Raw genomic sequence first — 14,421 nt, forward strand, 5'->3', positions numbered from 1 at the left:
ATATAGGGGTGTGAATAATTAAACAACTTTTCAACAGTAAAAACACTTAAATGCTACATTTCAAATGTTCAGAATCCATCACTAAATTAATCAATTATCATCATTTAGTGAGAAACTTGTGCTGATCTAATCTAATCTAACAGCAGTTGATAAAGAGGAGTTATTTCTCCTTCCTGTGAGACTTTCTTTATCTGTGTCTCATTTAAATACCATACACTAACATACAGTATGTACTAAATACTCTTAAAGTGAGACTATGCAACTTCTTAAAGCAGCTATGATCAATAAATGAGTCTGTTCTGCCGTAGTGCGACATCTAGTGGCCACAGTAGGTCATGGTCACAGTTCTGACTATAAAAGGAGTATTGTTTTGGTTGCTGTAGTTGTCCTATGTGAGTCTTTATCTTTCAGCCTCTCTTCCTCTACGCGGCGTTGCAAGCAGTCCACGCACCGCTGCAGGTGCCCGAGCGCTACGTGGCCCCCTACAGTTTCATCAAAGACCCCGAGCGCAGGCTGTACGCAGGCATGGTGTCGGCCATGGACGAGGCAGTGGGCAACATCACTCTGGCTTTGCAGCAGGAAGGACTCTGGGACAACACGATCCTGGTGTTCTCCACTGGTATGTTTTTGTACTGAGAGGCTGGATGAACCTCATGTTGGTGCTAGAGGAACAGACAGAGGATCACTTAAATCATTAAGATTCACCTTCTGGGGAAGATGAATGTCATGGCAACAACAGACAGTCACGAGCTAAAGGTTTGAACTTAATTAAGGATGAAGATGTTATGTCTGACTGAGCGTACAGTGATGTAGTTACAGCTCATTAGATTAGCATTAAGGCACTTAGATGATGCAGTAATAGTGACGAATAATGAACACTTTATCTCCTCTAGAGTCTTGTGGAAACGTTTTTTAAAGATGTAAGCAAATGCTGCTCATTGTTTAACTTGACTTTATTAGATTTAACTTCTACAATTTCATTGGAAACCTACAATGAAAGAGTGAAGTTTTTAATACATAGATAGGATAATAAGGTGAAACGCTCTGGGAATGTTGATATATTTTCCACGGCTTCTATTTATTTTTTTTCCATCTGAGTCTTTCATTGTGTTCCAGAGTGGAAACCAAATCAGAGAGCGCTAAGTAAAGAGCAATTACATTTTATGTGCACAGACTCAAAACCACGTTTTCTGTGCGCATCAAAGCCAGTTTTCCCAGAGTCGAGAGGAGTTCAGGTGACAGCCTGGTGACGGGTTTATTGAGTTAAAGCATCAGAGAGTTAGATAACATAATTTTATTACACGATGGTCAATAGGGAAGGCCACGTGGAAACAGATGAGCATCCTTTGGCCTGTTTCTCAGTTGAGATCCTCAGTCATTTCTTTATTGGGGTCAAAACGGTGATATTATAAGTTTGGCATTGAAAATAAAAGTTGGCATTGAAAACAAATCCTGAACATTGGCATTGAAACACATAGATTTTTTCTTAAGTAAAGTGCCAATACAACCTTTGAATGCCAGTGTTTACTTTTTCAGTTGAGCATTTGTTTTCAATGCCAAAATTATAATGTCACTGTTTTAGGCCCATGAAAGAGAGAGTGACTGAAGATCCTAACTGAGAAACATCAAACATGCAAAAGATATCTGTATTGAAAAAGCATAAACAATTATTATTATTAATTTATTATTAATTAAGTTTATAAGCAATTCAATGCAAAATTTAATTTTTAATGCTAAAATTATAAAGTTGCTGTTTCAGGCCCATAGAGAATAATTAGAAACACCAAACGTGAATGAAAAATGTTGTATTGGCCCTGTACTGAAAAAACCTGACAACAATTACAAGTGTTTCAATGCCAATGTTTTGCTTTTTAATTTCAGGATTTGTTTTCAATGCCAAAATTATAATGTCACTGTTTTAGGCCCATAGAGAATAATTGCGAAACACCAAACGTGTAAGATATCAGTGTTGAAAGAAGTTCTATTGGCACTGTGCAGAAAAAAACCTCTGATGTGTTTCAATGCCAGTGTTTTACTTTTTAAATTCAGGTTTTGTTTTCAATGCCAACTTTTATTTTCAATGCCAAAATCCTAATTTCACTGTTCTAGCACCATAATTCTCCACCAATCCTGGTCTGGTTACACTGAAAATAGCTTTTGTAATACTCTGGATGCCCACTAGAGAGCAGTGTTATGCTGTATTTGTTCTAATGGGGATTTTTTTTATGTAGTTAGACTCATTGGCAAGCAGGATTGGAGATTTACAGAGAGAAATCACTCTGACTTTTAGCTGGCTCATCTCCTCATATACGCCCCTGAACCTCCTAAATTACCCGTCATATAGACTTTCTGATGAAGAGCAAGGTATGCAGCATCATCTAAACATGTGCTTGCTTCTTGGGTTTCCACATGTGAAACTTGTAATGAATTGCATCTGAAGTAGGTAACTCCTTTTGAGGGTTATTTTTAGGGCAGGGGGGTGTTTTTAAAGGGTAATTAGGAGACAGGAACAATGCTGTGAAAGTAAAGTGCGAGGTTTTTCTTATGCCCGTGGTGGAGGCTGCGGTAGGTGGCCTGTTTCATTGTTCTTCCACACATTTGGCTCTAACTCGAAGCATTCAGCCAGCCATATGCCGGGCAGACTCTGCTGATGAAGCTGAAGGGGGAAAAACTCCTGAATACTTCCTGCTTCTGTGTCAATGCGATGAGCACCGGTTATGTAATATTGGACTTTGCCTCCCAGTGATATAGCTTATAAATGCACACATCCCTTACCGGATATCAATAAGGCCTGTCAGTGGCTTTATTAGTCCAGCTTACAGTTTAACATTTACTCATGTTAAAGCTGTTACTGTTGACCCACATGTGTCAGACTTAACAGGAAATAAACGAGGGCCTAACCTTGAAATTCCTATATGATGAAATTTTCTGCAAAAAACAACTTTACTGTAAGCAAATGAGCTTTTAGGTGAAAGCTGGGAAAGGGAGAGCTGGCCCGGTGGAGAGCCAGAGCAGCTTGAAAAGGCATTAAGGGAGCAGACGGTCTTTTCCAGAACTGTTCGGGAATCGGGGCAGACTACTTCCTGGACTTGCATGACACTCTTCTGCTGAAAGGGGAGCCCTGCCTGGATGTGATTGGACAAGTGTGTTTATACTGGACTGGACTTATTGGGATGATGACAGCCGGTCTCTAACTGCCTGTGTGTGTGTGTGTGTGTGTTTGCACTTGTGTAATGGTTGGATATTGTGCAGGAGTTTTTGTCTAACAAGGGAGACAAATGGACCGACAGTGCCGTGTTGTTTTAATGTCTTAGATCACTTGTTTTTAGCCACACTCGTGTTATGACTCAATAGGAGGCAGTGTTTGTCGTTCCACCACATTGTTCCAGACTGAAATATCTCCACATGTACTGGATGGATTGCAATGACGTTTGGTAGAGACGTTCATTTTCCCAAGAGGATGAATTGTAATGAGTTCGGTGATCGCCTGACCTTTTCCTGTAGCGCCACCAGCTGGTCACTTATCCAGATCTATCAGATGGTTAAGTGTAAATTCTGTACAGGATTTTGTACATGGTTCCCAGCGGATGAATCTTAATGACTTTTTTTCTGCCTCTAGCGCCACCATGAGGTTCACACTTGTAGTTTTGTGTGAAATGTCTCAGCAACTATTAGATGGATTGATAATTAAATTTAACGCACATTCATATCCTCCTCAGGATGAATTGTAATAACAAAAAAAGGTTTTTGATGCATGCGTCAGGCGAGCATTCTCCTTAAATTGAATTGGATCTCATTATTTATCTATGGCACAACCTCACAGATCATGTCTGTAGCTCTCTATATGTGCTCAGCACTCAGTACGATAGTCCGTGATTTGGTTGGATATCGTTCTCTTCCCAAACCTTAAAGGAAACTATATTTTTTACCTATATTTTTTATTCAGCAGCGGGTTGCATCTTCAAAGATGTTTTCATGATCAAACAGACAGTCGACTTTCTGTCTGGAAAGATAGAATGTTTGTCCAGGGCCCTAAACACAATGTTAAAAACAATATTTCCACACTCTGCACCACTCTGCACTCTCCAGTCTGTGGAAATATTGCATTTAATTCAGTATACCGACACCTCTCCAGATCTCACTCTTTATGCCTTTTATATATTCACTGATTTAAATTCCCTTTGTCTTTCTTCCCCTCGTGTGATTACATTTTGTCCCTCCGGTTGTTTGACAGATAACGGAGGTCAAACACTGTGCGGTGGCAGCAACTGGCCACTGCGAGGGAGGAAGTGGTCACTGTGGGAGGGAGGGATCCGGGGAGTCGGATTCGTCGCTAGCCCGCTTCTGAAGCAACAGGGAACCGTCAGCCACGAGCTCATCCACATCTCTGATTGGCTGCCAACACTCGTCGGCCTGGCGGGAGGGAGCACCAACGGCACAAAGCCACTGGACGGATTCAACGTGTGGAACACAATCAGGTGAGCCGGGCCATTGTACAGGTCTCACACATCTGGGACTTGAACTCCCAGCTGAGAATGTCTCCTGGGTGGCAGGTCAGCAGCCTGCGGTCTGAGTTTACAGCATGAGCGATACCAGCTCTTGAGTTTTGACAGGCTGCCCTCTCTTTGTGCCTCTTTCCGACCCCCCCCCCATGTGCTCTCGCTCCAACTCCCTCTGCCTGTCTCCCTGACCCAGCGTCTTTTTCTTGTCAGAGCCCCTGCTCCTTCAATAAGCCCTTTGTTACTGTGGCAATGGGAGCTCAAAGAGAAGGAAATTCCATCAGTCATTCTCACACAAATCTTTAGTCCTTCCATCCCTTTCTTTCTTTTCTCTTATCCTCTCTCCATCCCCACCTCTGCCTCTTAAGACCTCCGAAAGCCTGCTATTGGATAAGCTAATTAGTTTAGCTACAAATCCTTTTATGTGGCAACATACCTGAGACGTTTTAATTCTTTTATATGTAACATATTGAATCAGTTTAACTTTTATGTTCCAGAGAACTTTTGCAAAGAGTGATTTAATAAGTCGCATGCAACTGCTGTCAGACCACAGATGAATTTTCCGTGCTGGTTTGTGTGCAGGTCATCACAATCACACAAGCTGTCACTGAGTCCTGTTTGACTGACACATTGTATTTGTAAACTAAATGTGGACACAGTGAAGAAGGTGAAATTGAGGGCTGCAGCAGAGCCCCAGCAGAAAATCAAGGCTTAGCCTGGACCACAAACTACTACTCACAGCCTCCACTTGACTCGATTGGCTGACGCACGTCAGCTGACCGCCAGGCTGCTGGCGTTGCCGTGTGAGCTGCACAGCAACGCAGAGCGCAAACTGCTGTTTTGTTTTCACTGCTTTACAGTTTCATTTAGGTTTCTAATTGGCGCTTCTGTTACAGACAAACAGCAGCCTCACAGCTCGGCCGGTAAAATTAAAAACCAAATGAAGGCCCCGGAACAGTAGGCAGGCAGAAGAGAGCGAGAGTTATTTTAGTTGTGTTATCAGACACTGTGGTCAGCGAGAGCAGTGTGTTTTCTCTGTGGTGGAGTGCGGTCAGAGCGTATGACTGCCTGATGAACAACAGCCAGCTGGTTTAGATTTACAGATCCCAGAGGATTTTACAGTGCATGAGTCAGACATCGTGCTGTGTGTGTGTGTTGGTTGTGTATCCATATGTTAAAGAGTCACACTGCCTTTTTTTATCTTACAGCAAAGGATTTGCCTCACCCAGACTGGAGCTGCTGCACAACATTGACCCTCAGTATATCGACATCGCTCCGTGTAAGTTCACATGCATACATCCAATGAACACAGCTGAGGCTTTTCCCAGTCTTGTCTCTACTGTCATCAGAGCACGTAAGATTAAGGCCTAATACCTCCAGCAGGGTTTCATCTGTGGATTTGTTGAAGTCAAGTTCCCACACTGTGTGAAGCTGTGTATGTGCAGTGTGTGTATGTATGCATCCAAACCAGACCTGGTAAAGAGTGATTGACAGGGAAGTTCAGGGGGGAGAGAGGATTGACGTGCAGTAAAGCGCTCAAGCTGCTGAGGTGAGGACTCAGCTTTGATAAGTGGTACGCACTCTACCAGGTGAGCTAACCGAATTTATACATGACAAACACTGATGGACATGCAGAGATTCACTGCGAAAAATATTCATAGCAGAATTTGATTATTTAACTTCCTTGCCTAATCCCTGCAGCTATTGCTGCTCTAAACAAAGGGCCGTGCTGAGTGTGTAACCTGTCATGTATTATTTATTTAATTGCTGTTTGTTTTTCTTTGTGGATTTGTTAATTGTGGATGCCGTGTTTCTTTGTACTCTACAGTGTTAATTATCAGCAAAGGTTAACATGCTAAACTAAGATGGTAACCATGGACAACATTATACCTGCTAAACATCAGTTTGTGTCCTTGTTAGCATGCTAATATTAGTATATTGCTCCAAGCGCTGCGGTGCATAAGGGCCCAAATATGCTCATTTCTGTAACATTCACATCCACTTTAACGCCGTGATTCGTCAGCTATACCGAGGTGAGAAAGAAGCCGTGGTTTGAACTTGTTGACGTGTTGTCCAATCATGTTTGTAGCTGATCCAAAGTGAGAAGTGAAAAGAGAGAGGGCCGACACAGTATTGTTTAAATTCAGGGAGAACAGCGCACATTTTCAGACCGTCATTCCTGGGAGACATTCATAGTGTTGCACTTAGTTGAAAGGGACAAAAATAGTTGTGTCAGGAATGAACAAAGAGCTGTAGAGAGAGACGTTTGGAGTCGTACCAATCACAGCATGAAGTGTGAGTGAATGTTAGATTACAGGAAGGGAGTTTTTAGCTAGTATTCGACCGTCTTACAAGCCCTTCTGGAAACCATTTCTCACGAGTTAACCTAACCTGCATGTATTCGAACTGTGGGAGCCAACCAGTACATGCACACTGTTAGCCACTTTAAACCATTTCAGCCATTATTCACGTGCCAGCGACAACAACTTGATAAAGCACGTCGAGGTGATGGAAACCTGATGTAGCCTCTCCTCCTCTCTGTGTGCATGATGTCTATTGTGTGTGTGTGTGTGTGTGTGTGTGTGTTTCTTTTTGTTTCTAATGTTATAATTCTACTACTTTCTTCCCAACATGGCCACAAGTATCAAGGGCTCATTGTTTGAGTCGGTATTCATCACAAATACCAGACATCGTGAATCCAATTAACTCAAGTCAAAGCAGACTGGGGCCTAAGAATAGTGTGTTACATAACATTTGACTAAACTCACATTAGCGTCGTAGAAAAGCCCCGTTGTGTGTTTATTATGAGAGTTTGAAAATTTGTTTGAGTGGATTAAAGTTTATGAGGAATCTGGCTGGAGGTGAGTTGATTTTAAATGTGTGTTACTTTAATGTCATGATTTATTATTTTAATTACAATGAGACTTCTTCCACTTAAAGGTTATCTGAATCATTTAAGAACATATTCCTTTAATTAGCTTTATTTTTTCTCACATTTTAGCCACATTTCCTGATTGCTGTCCCTCATAAAATGTTTGTTATTCTGTTTACATGTGAGGAACTGCTGATAGCACAAGGTTGAAATTCTAATCAGTCCTCTGTTGAATCTGTAATGAGTCAACAGTGTTGTAATCTGAGATAGTTGACGTTGGAGGGCAGGGTGTGTGTGTGCTTACAGTTCAAACTCTGTGATTGTAGGGAGGTTTCCAGGAAATAGGTCTTGTGACTGTCTGTTTTTTTTTGCTGCTGTCAAACACAGTTGAGTGGTCTCATTCTTGTCTAAACCACTTTAATATTAGGTGGTCCTGGTCCCGGTTTGAGGCCACTATTTCTGACATTGTGGAAGGTGCTGCACTTAAGTTACATGTTTAAAAATAGTAGAGGTATAGGAGGAGTACATTTTTGGGCTGAAATGTTTCACAGATGTAGCATAATGGGCACATAATGGGTCGTCAGAACAGATGAGTTCCCTTTGTTCCGCCGTAGAGGCATAACGTTCATCTCCTGGAGGTACAGTGGTTTTCAAACTGGGGACCTTGAGTGGGCTGTAGGGACAAAAGGAGGAAGGATGGGGAAGTGGTCGTTCCACATTGAGAGAAAATGGGGAAAGATTGAGCATATTTTCCCCACATATACTTTTTTTAAAAGCCTTAATGGTAGGTAGTGTAGGGTCCAGACAGTGGCACGCTTGTCCTACATCAGAAGGGTCAATTCTGCAATTTAAAGCATCATTAACTGATTTATTTTGGCCACTTAGGTGTAGCAGAACAAACACTACATGCACAAAATTGGCATAGTTCATATGGTGGACATGTTAGTCAAACAGTTGCCTATTTGCACATCTAGCAGCACATGGAGTAATGTTAGTATTCATTTGGACTCCTTCTCATCACCAAGTCCAATATTTACCCTCCTCTTAGCTCTGTTTTGGTTTTGGTGTGGTTTAACACTAGGTGTGTGTGACTGTTGGCTCGAGAACAACAATGGCAGCTGCTAAATAGGTTAGCGTAGCAGCTGTTAGCATCAGTTATATCAGAACTGGAGAGTATTTCTTCGTTGAAAGAAGATCAAAGAACAGCACTGAAGACTTTTTACTCTTTTTCTGACTTCTGTAAGAGTTTGACTGCATTATACAGTAAAATACAGTTCACCTGTGATGGACGGATGGTTCATCCAATCCTCTGCCATGACTTCCCAAATGATTCTGTGTAACAAACCACTCTGGGGCAGTCAGGTTGAAGAGGAACTGCAGATTTTGGTATTAATTCTCTTCAGGGTTTGTTACTACGAGTAAATCCTTTAACATTACACATAGTCGAGAATAATGACAATAAAATGAAATGAATATAAACAAAGTAAAGAAGAACGACTGGGAGACACCCAGATAACCTCAGTTTAAATATCTACGTCCCATCACTGATTTATAGCGTTTTTGAGTCGTGGCTGTTTATACAAGCTTTAGGCCCAGTGGAGCTGAAATTATCGGCATTGTAAGTTCACTGCTGGTCATTACCATCTAAATCATTGGGATGATAACAGAACCCAGTTAAGAACAACACTGCTGCTTTACAAGCTTTTCATGTTTTATGTTTGAATCTTTATCGTCCGCCACCACAGTTGACAACCAGTTCCTCCTGATGCATTCCAGCCTGAGCTTCCTCCTTTCTTTCCTCCCTCTTTCCCATTAACGCAGCCTCTCTTCTTTGAGACCCCCGGCTCTCTGCGTTACTTCTCCTTTTCTTTCAGCCTCTCTTTATGCTTCTTTTTCAGGTTTCTCTATTTAACTCATGAAAAGGCTTTTTTTTAACATACTTTATCCTTTCAAGTTGCTTTTCAAAAATCCTTCGCTCTGTGTGAGAAGAGGGATCCCGACTAAATGGGTCACAGAGGGGTCCCTGAACTTCTCGCTTGTCGGGAAGAAACCCTGGACTGGGCCCAAGCCTTAAATCACCCCCCAAATTTCCCTCTGAGGGTCTCTTCCCGCTGTCCCTCCCCTTCCTTCTTCTTGAGCCCATTTGTGGATTCTCCCCGCTGTGGATCCAGATGAGCAAAGCCTGTGCTCGTGCAAAGAATGAATGTAAGAAATGGACAGTGTGTGTTGGCATTTGAGGCCTCTTTCCTTAAAAAAAAGCAAGCATAGAAGAGCTAGAGCCCCCCAAAATGAATTTAACCCTGAGTCCAAATCATTTATCATTCCACCTGCTTACATTACGATATTACCACCTGAATCTGGCACTACTGCGGGTCTGTTGTTTACTGTTTGTTTCAGGGATCGCTCCGTGTTGAGCAACGCGGCTTTAATGCATGTGAGAACAATTAGGATACCCACATGTCATTTGCGCAATGATCAGTGAAGAACTCACTGTCAGAGCTTTTATCATGTGGTCGCAAAAACGCTGAGATCGGAAATGTTTTAATTCTCCAGTCATGTCGCTGTGGTCGAATCGACTCTATAAAACAAGCTCCGATGGGAACGTGGGATTTCTGTGGGTGGGGATCTGTCCGTGCGCTGAGAATGTGAGGAAATGCTTTGTTTTTGACAGTGTCAGGACGACGAAATTACTTGCAAATCTGTCTAATCAGGACCACATTGTCGGGGTCAGCCACGGCATGAACCTGAGAATGCTCTCAAGGCCGGAGTGTGTTCACTTCTGGGAGAGATATTTTCCGTAAGAGCAGAAATAGCTCGTGGCAGGAGGCTGCAGAAATGTCTGGACACCCTCAGAACGAGGATAAATTATTTACTTTTGCCTTATGAAACTGGTAAAATGATGCCAGTTGGTAACCGTGACCCTTGTTCCTCATTTGCTTACCGTTTTTTTTCCCATCTGCCCGCTTGCAGTAACGGCAGATTATTCATTGTGCTTGGCAGAAATGAAAGACTGGTGCTGAGTTGACCACATTACCACCATATTTGTCAAATTCCCTCCAGCCCTCCCCCCAAAAAAAGTTCCATGTGTTTGAGGAAAATTCACACAATTTCTGTCCTTAAAGGGGAGGATTGTTTTGAACCAACTCAATTCCTACTGTTTCACTGTTGCTTTTTACTGCACAAAAAGTTTGTTATTAAGTTTATTTTATTTTCACACCTTCACTTGATCCTGATTCTCAGGTATGCGCTGACATTTGGTGCCAGTCTACCTACAAGTGTGGTTTACACAGACATCCACAGAAGGCCTTTTGTCCAGTGGTAGTCTAATATCATCTTGATCAGCAGTTTCTAGTTGTTTTAACAATGGATGACCTCCATGATCAGCTCTGTCCTCTGCTCTCTGCAGGTCCTGGCATGAAGCGTCGGTTAACTTTGGCTCAGGTGGGCAGCGGAGACTCCCGGGCCAACTCTGGCTTCAATGTGTCCATTCACGCCGCCATTCGATCCTCAAACTGGAAGCTGCTGACGGGCTACCCAGGTCAGTATCTTCTGTCACCCGTAATGACATGTTTAGTCTAAGTGGGGAGCGGAAAATCAAGCATACTTACGAACAGACATTCACTTCTTATCTCTGCTAATCACTGCTGGATGAAGTGTCCTTTTAGTTTAAGTAGAAGTACCAATATATGCCAAAAGGTCCCACTTAAACAATTAGTTTTTAACTAGTCTCTGTTTAATACTGATGCCTCTATATGACCTGATCAGAGAGAAGATTGGTTATTTCTATATAGTTATTCTTAATATTTGCCACCGGGTTGGATTTACCTTGAAATCAATGAAACAAGGCAGTACAAACATTACCGCTTTTGTCCACAGGTGCCGCCAAAATCAACACAAAATGAGAGTTTCTTGTTGCTGCTTTAAGTAAAAGTACAGAAGAGTAGAATATTGAAAGTAAAAGTACTCCTTACATAGAACAAAGGCAGCTGTGACTGATATATTATTGTATATGACAGTGTTTCTTAAATGTATTGTACATCTTTTATAAAGATATTTTTATTCTACCAAACATGTTTTAAGCTGGTCGGGGTAACTTGGCTGCAAACATATTTAAAAAGAGGGTACATATAACATCAGATTGGTAATAATTGTGTATGAATGTATAAGCAGCATTTTTTTTTGTGGGTGCTTTGTTTACAGGGATTTGACCCCTCCAAAGGGTTGTGAGATGATTAATGGAGCAGGAAAAAAATCATTTCTTTTGGACCAACAGAGGAGTTTAGAGGGGAAATATCGCTTTGGTGGAACTGCTAACAACTCATAGAGAAATGTGACAAGGGGCCCCAACTAGACACTGCTTTTACTTGTCAGCGGTCAAAAGCCAAAAATGTTGGGATCCACTGATTTGAATCTTTAACAAAGTATTTTATTTTAGAAGCTTATTGTTTATCTTTTTATTATTGTAGCGGAGTAAAAACTACAATACTACTAAACTTTTATTATTTGCATTCAAAGGAAATACTCAAGAAAGGCACCTCAAAATTGTACTTATGTGCTCCAGGTTGTGACGTTTGGTTCCCCCGACCCGGCGACAACAGCTCCAGCCCCTCGGATGTGCCTTCGCTGAAGCAAGTGATGCTGTTTGACATAGAAAAAGATCCAGAGGAGAGGAATGAAGTATCCGCTCAGTACCCTACAGTGGTGGATTATCTCCTCAAAAGGCTCTACAGCTACCAGAAGAGTGCCGTGCCAATAAATTTCCCCGCTGATGACCCCAGATGTGACCCAGGCCCCACTGGCGCCTGGGGACCCTGGGCTTAGATGACAATGACGATGCTTTGTTTACTGTGAAATGTGAAGTCTTAGAAATATTTTCTTACTCTAACTAAAAGATAATCATCATGCCAAATCATCCGTACAACCAGGAGAGGAGTTCAGTCATTAACTTGACTGCCAGATGCCGCCGTAATTATTGATCTGTGTCCAACGTCTGAGACACTTTCAGAGCTTTATTTAAAGTGATTATGTAAAGATACACATGTTACTGATTTGTAAAGAGCATCTTCCCTGCTGTTTCAGGTATTTGTATTTTATTTATCTACTGTTGAGAAACTGCAAGTTACTTGTAGCTGTCAAAACACTTGAGCTTTTTATAGATTATACAAGAAGAAAAGGAAAGCATTTGATGGTGTTAAGAGATATAAGAGGCACGTAATGTTGATTTTTACCAAGATTTGGAGCTTTAAAGCAGCACTAATCAACATTTTTTATGTTGACAATGGATAAAATGACTACAAACCCACCTTTTTTCCAGCATCTTTCAGCTAAAGATTTCACTGCTCTCGTCTGCGTCGTTTCCACCAGCAGCAGGAACTTGTTTTTTCTCAGGGGTTAGTTGAGACCTGTAGTTACCTGATTTTAATCGCCATTCAGCACCATGTTGTATCTTTTAAAGATATTTTCTGCTTTATATTTTGTCAAACATGTTTTAATGAGGAAGGATTACAAGATGTAGGACATGAGAATGAAGTAAGTAGTGCTAATGAATTCTAATGTTGCTCGGTATCTGCTGTTTGCTAACAGCCATATCCTTATCAGGTGATAATGTGTCAGTGTTGTGTTTACAGCTTGTTGCATTGCCCCTAAATCACCAAAGAATTCATTATTGCAGGTTTTAAAGTATGTTTTATAAAATGAACTGCACTCTTTTGTGTTTGTTTGTTTGTTTGTTTTAAATTAATTTTAAACACCACTATTTGTAAGTGCCTTCTGGAGTCTGTTGCCAGGTTTATTTGTTCTGGAAACAAATAAATAATAAATGAGAATTTAGCTAATTACAAGTGCTGTTTTGTATTTTTTAGGTCACTTGTTTCCCGTCCAGTTGCCTTAAAGTTAATGCGTCGGTGCTAAATGGGTTAGATTTCTGTTTAGAGGTTGAAAATGTGAAGAATTTCTTGTGCTCTTCAGGTATCCTTTATATTATGACTTCAGCAACAACCTCCCACATGCCAGTCGTTTGTGAATGTGCTCTCTGAGGTCATTTAGAGATACAGTGATATATCTTCTGTGTTTACTAAAGCGTAAAAATCAGACGGGATATTTTGCATATTTGGAATCTAAGTGGCAGAAACTAATTTTCTTAATACATACACCCTGTTTGACCTTTGGGCCCTTGGTGATTGACCTCCCATTGGCAGCAGCGTGCAGACTACCACAGGAAATGCTCCCTGCAGAGAGTGGGCGGCCCTGTCCTAATGTGAGCTGTGACCCTTAACCTGCCATGTGAACTGATTGGCAGCTGAGCAAAGCAAACAACAATGCTGGTTACTGTGGAGAACAGTAGCGCTATTTGCTATTAGCAGATTAGTTGATGTCACTGACTAGTTTGTGCTTTTAGAAACAATCGGCTAATTTATAGTCAAAGCTGTGGAGTCTACCAGTAAAGGAAGAGGTGGACATTTAGGAAAATATGCTTATTTGATGTCTTGCCGAGTGATAGATGAAAAAATCGATACCACTCTCGTCTTTGTACGCTAAAGTATTTCTTTTATGGATGTTTGGAAACTACATAAACTCCTCCCAATGTTGTGGTTTGACAACTCAAGTCCACTTCCTACCTTTTTCCAGAGCTTTCAACCATATCACTTGGTCTTCATCAACAGACTGAGTCGACTCAGTTGTCTCAGAGTTGGATATGATGACATGTGAGCTCAGTAGCTGTTAATTATTTAATCCGTAACACTTCTTACGACTTCTGATCCTAAAAGTCTCGACAGCCACCGAATAAACTCCATCCAAAAAAGCTCAGTAAGTGGACCTTGAGTCGTCGATTGTTTTGTCCCAGAATGAATTTTGATGCTTAATTAATGAGTGTCTTTGGAGATTTTAGGCCGTGTTTCACTTAATTATTTAGCGGCAGTCCACCCCCCCATATGGCCTGCCCAAGGCGACTCTGTAATGCCACTCACATACTCAAATTTTAAAACCCTAATCTACTTTTTTTTTGGTAAATTATTTGTGTACTTTCTTGCGTTTTAAGAAAAAGTGGTT

At 41.4% G+C, this 14,421-nt stretch overlaps 1 protein-coding gene across 1 annotated transcript in view; it reads left to right on the forward strand.

Moving 5' to 3' along the window:
- The window catches only part of arsb (arylsulfatase B), a 17,561-nt gene extending 4,350 nt beyond the window's left edge, over nt 1–13,211 (forward strand). Inside the window, exons 3-7 of the mRNA XM_035668340.1 lie at nt 398–619; nt 4,235–4,478; nt 5,708–5,778; nt 10,778–10,909; nt 11,933–13,211. Of these exons, the coding sequence (XP_035524233.1) occupies nt 398–619; nt 4,235–4,478; nt 5,708–5,778; nt 10,778–10,909; nt 11,933–12,192 (929 nt within the window). The 3' untranslated portion in view covers nt 12,193–13,211. The remainder of the gene's footprint in view (nt 1–397; nt 620–4,234; nt 4,479–5,707; nt 5,779–10,777; nt 10,910–11,932) is intronic.
- The last annotated feature ends 1,210 nt before the right edge of the window (nt 13,212–14,421 follow it).

This window comes from Morone saxatilis, unplaced genomic scaffold (assembly GCF_004916995.1).
Source record: "Morone saxatilis isolate NCDOM2014 unplaced genomic scaffold, NCSU_SB_2.0 Contig21, whole genome shotgun sequence".
NCBI lineage: Eukaryota > Metazoa > Chordata > Actinopteri > Moronidae > Morone > Morone saxatilis.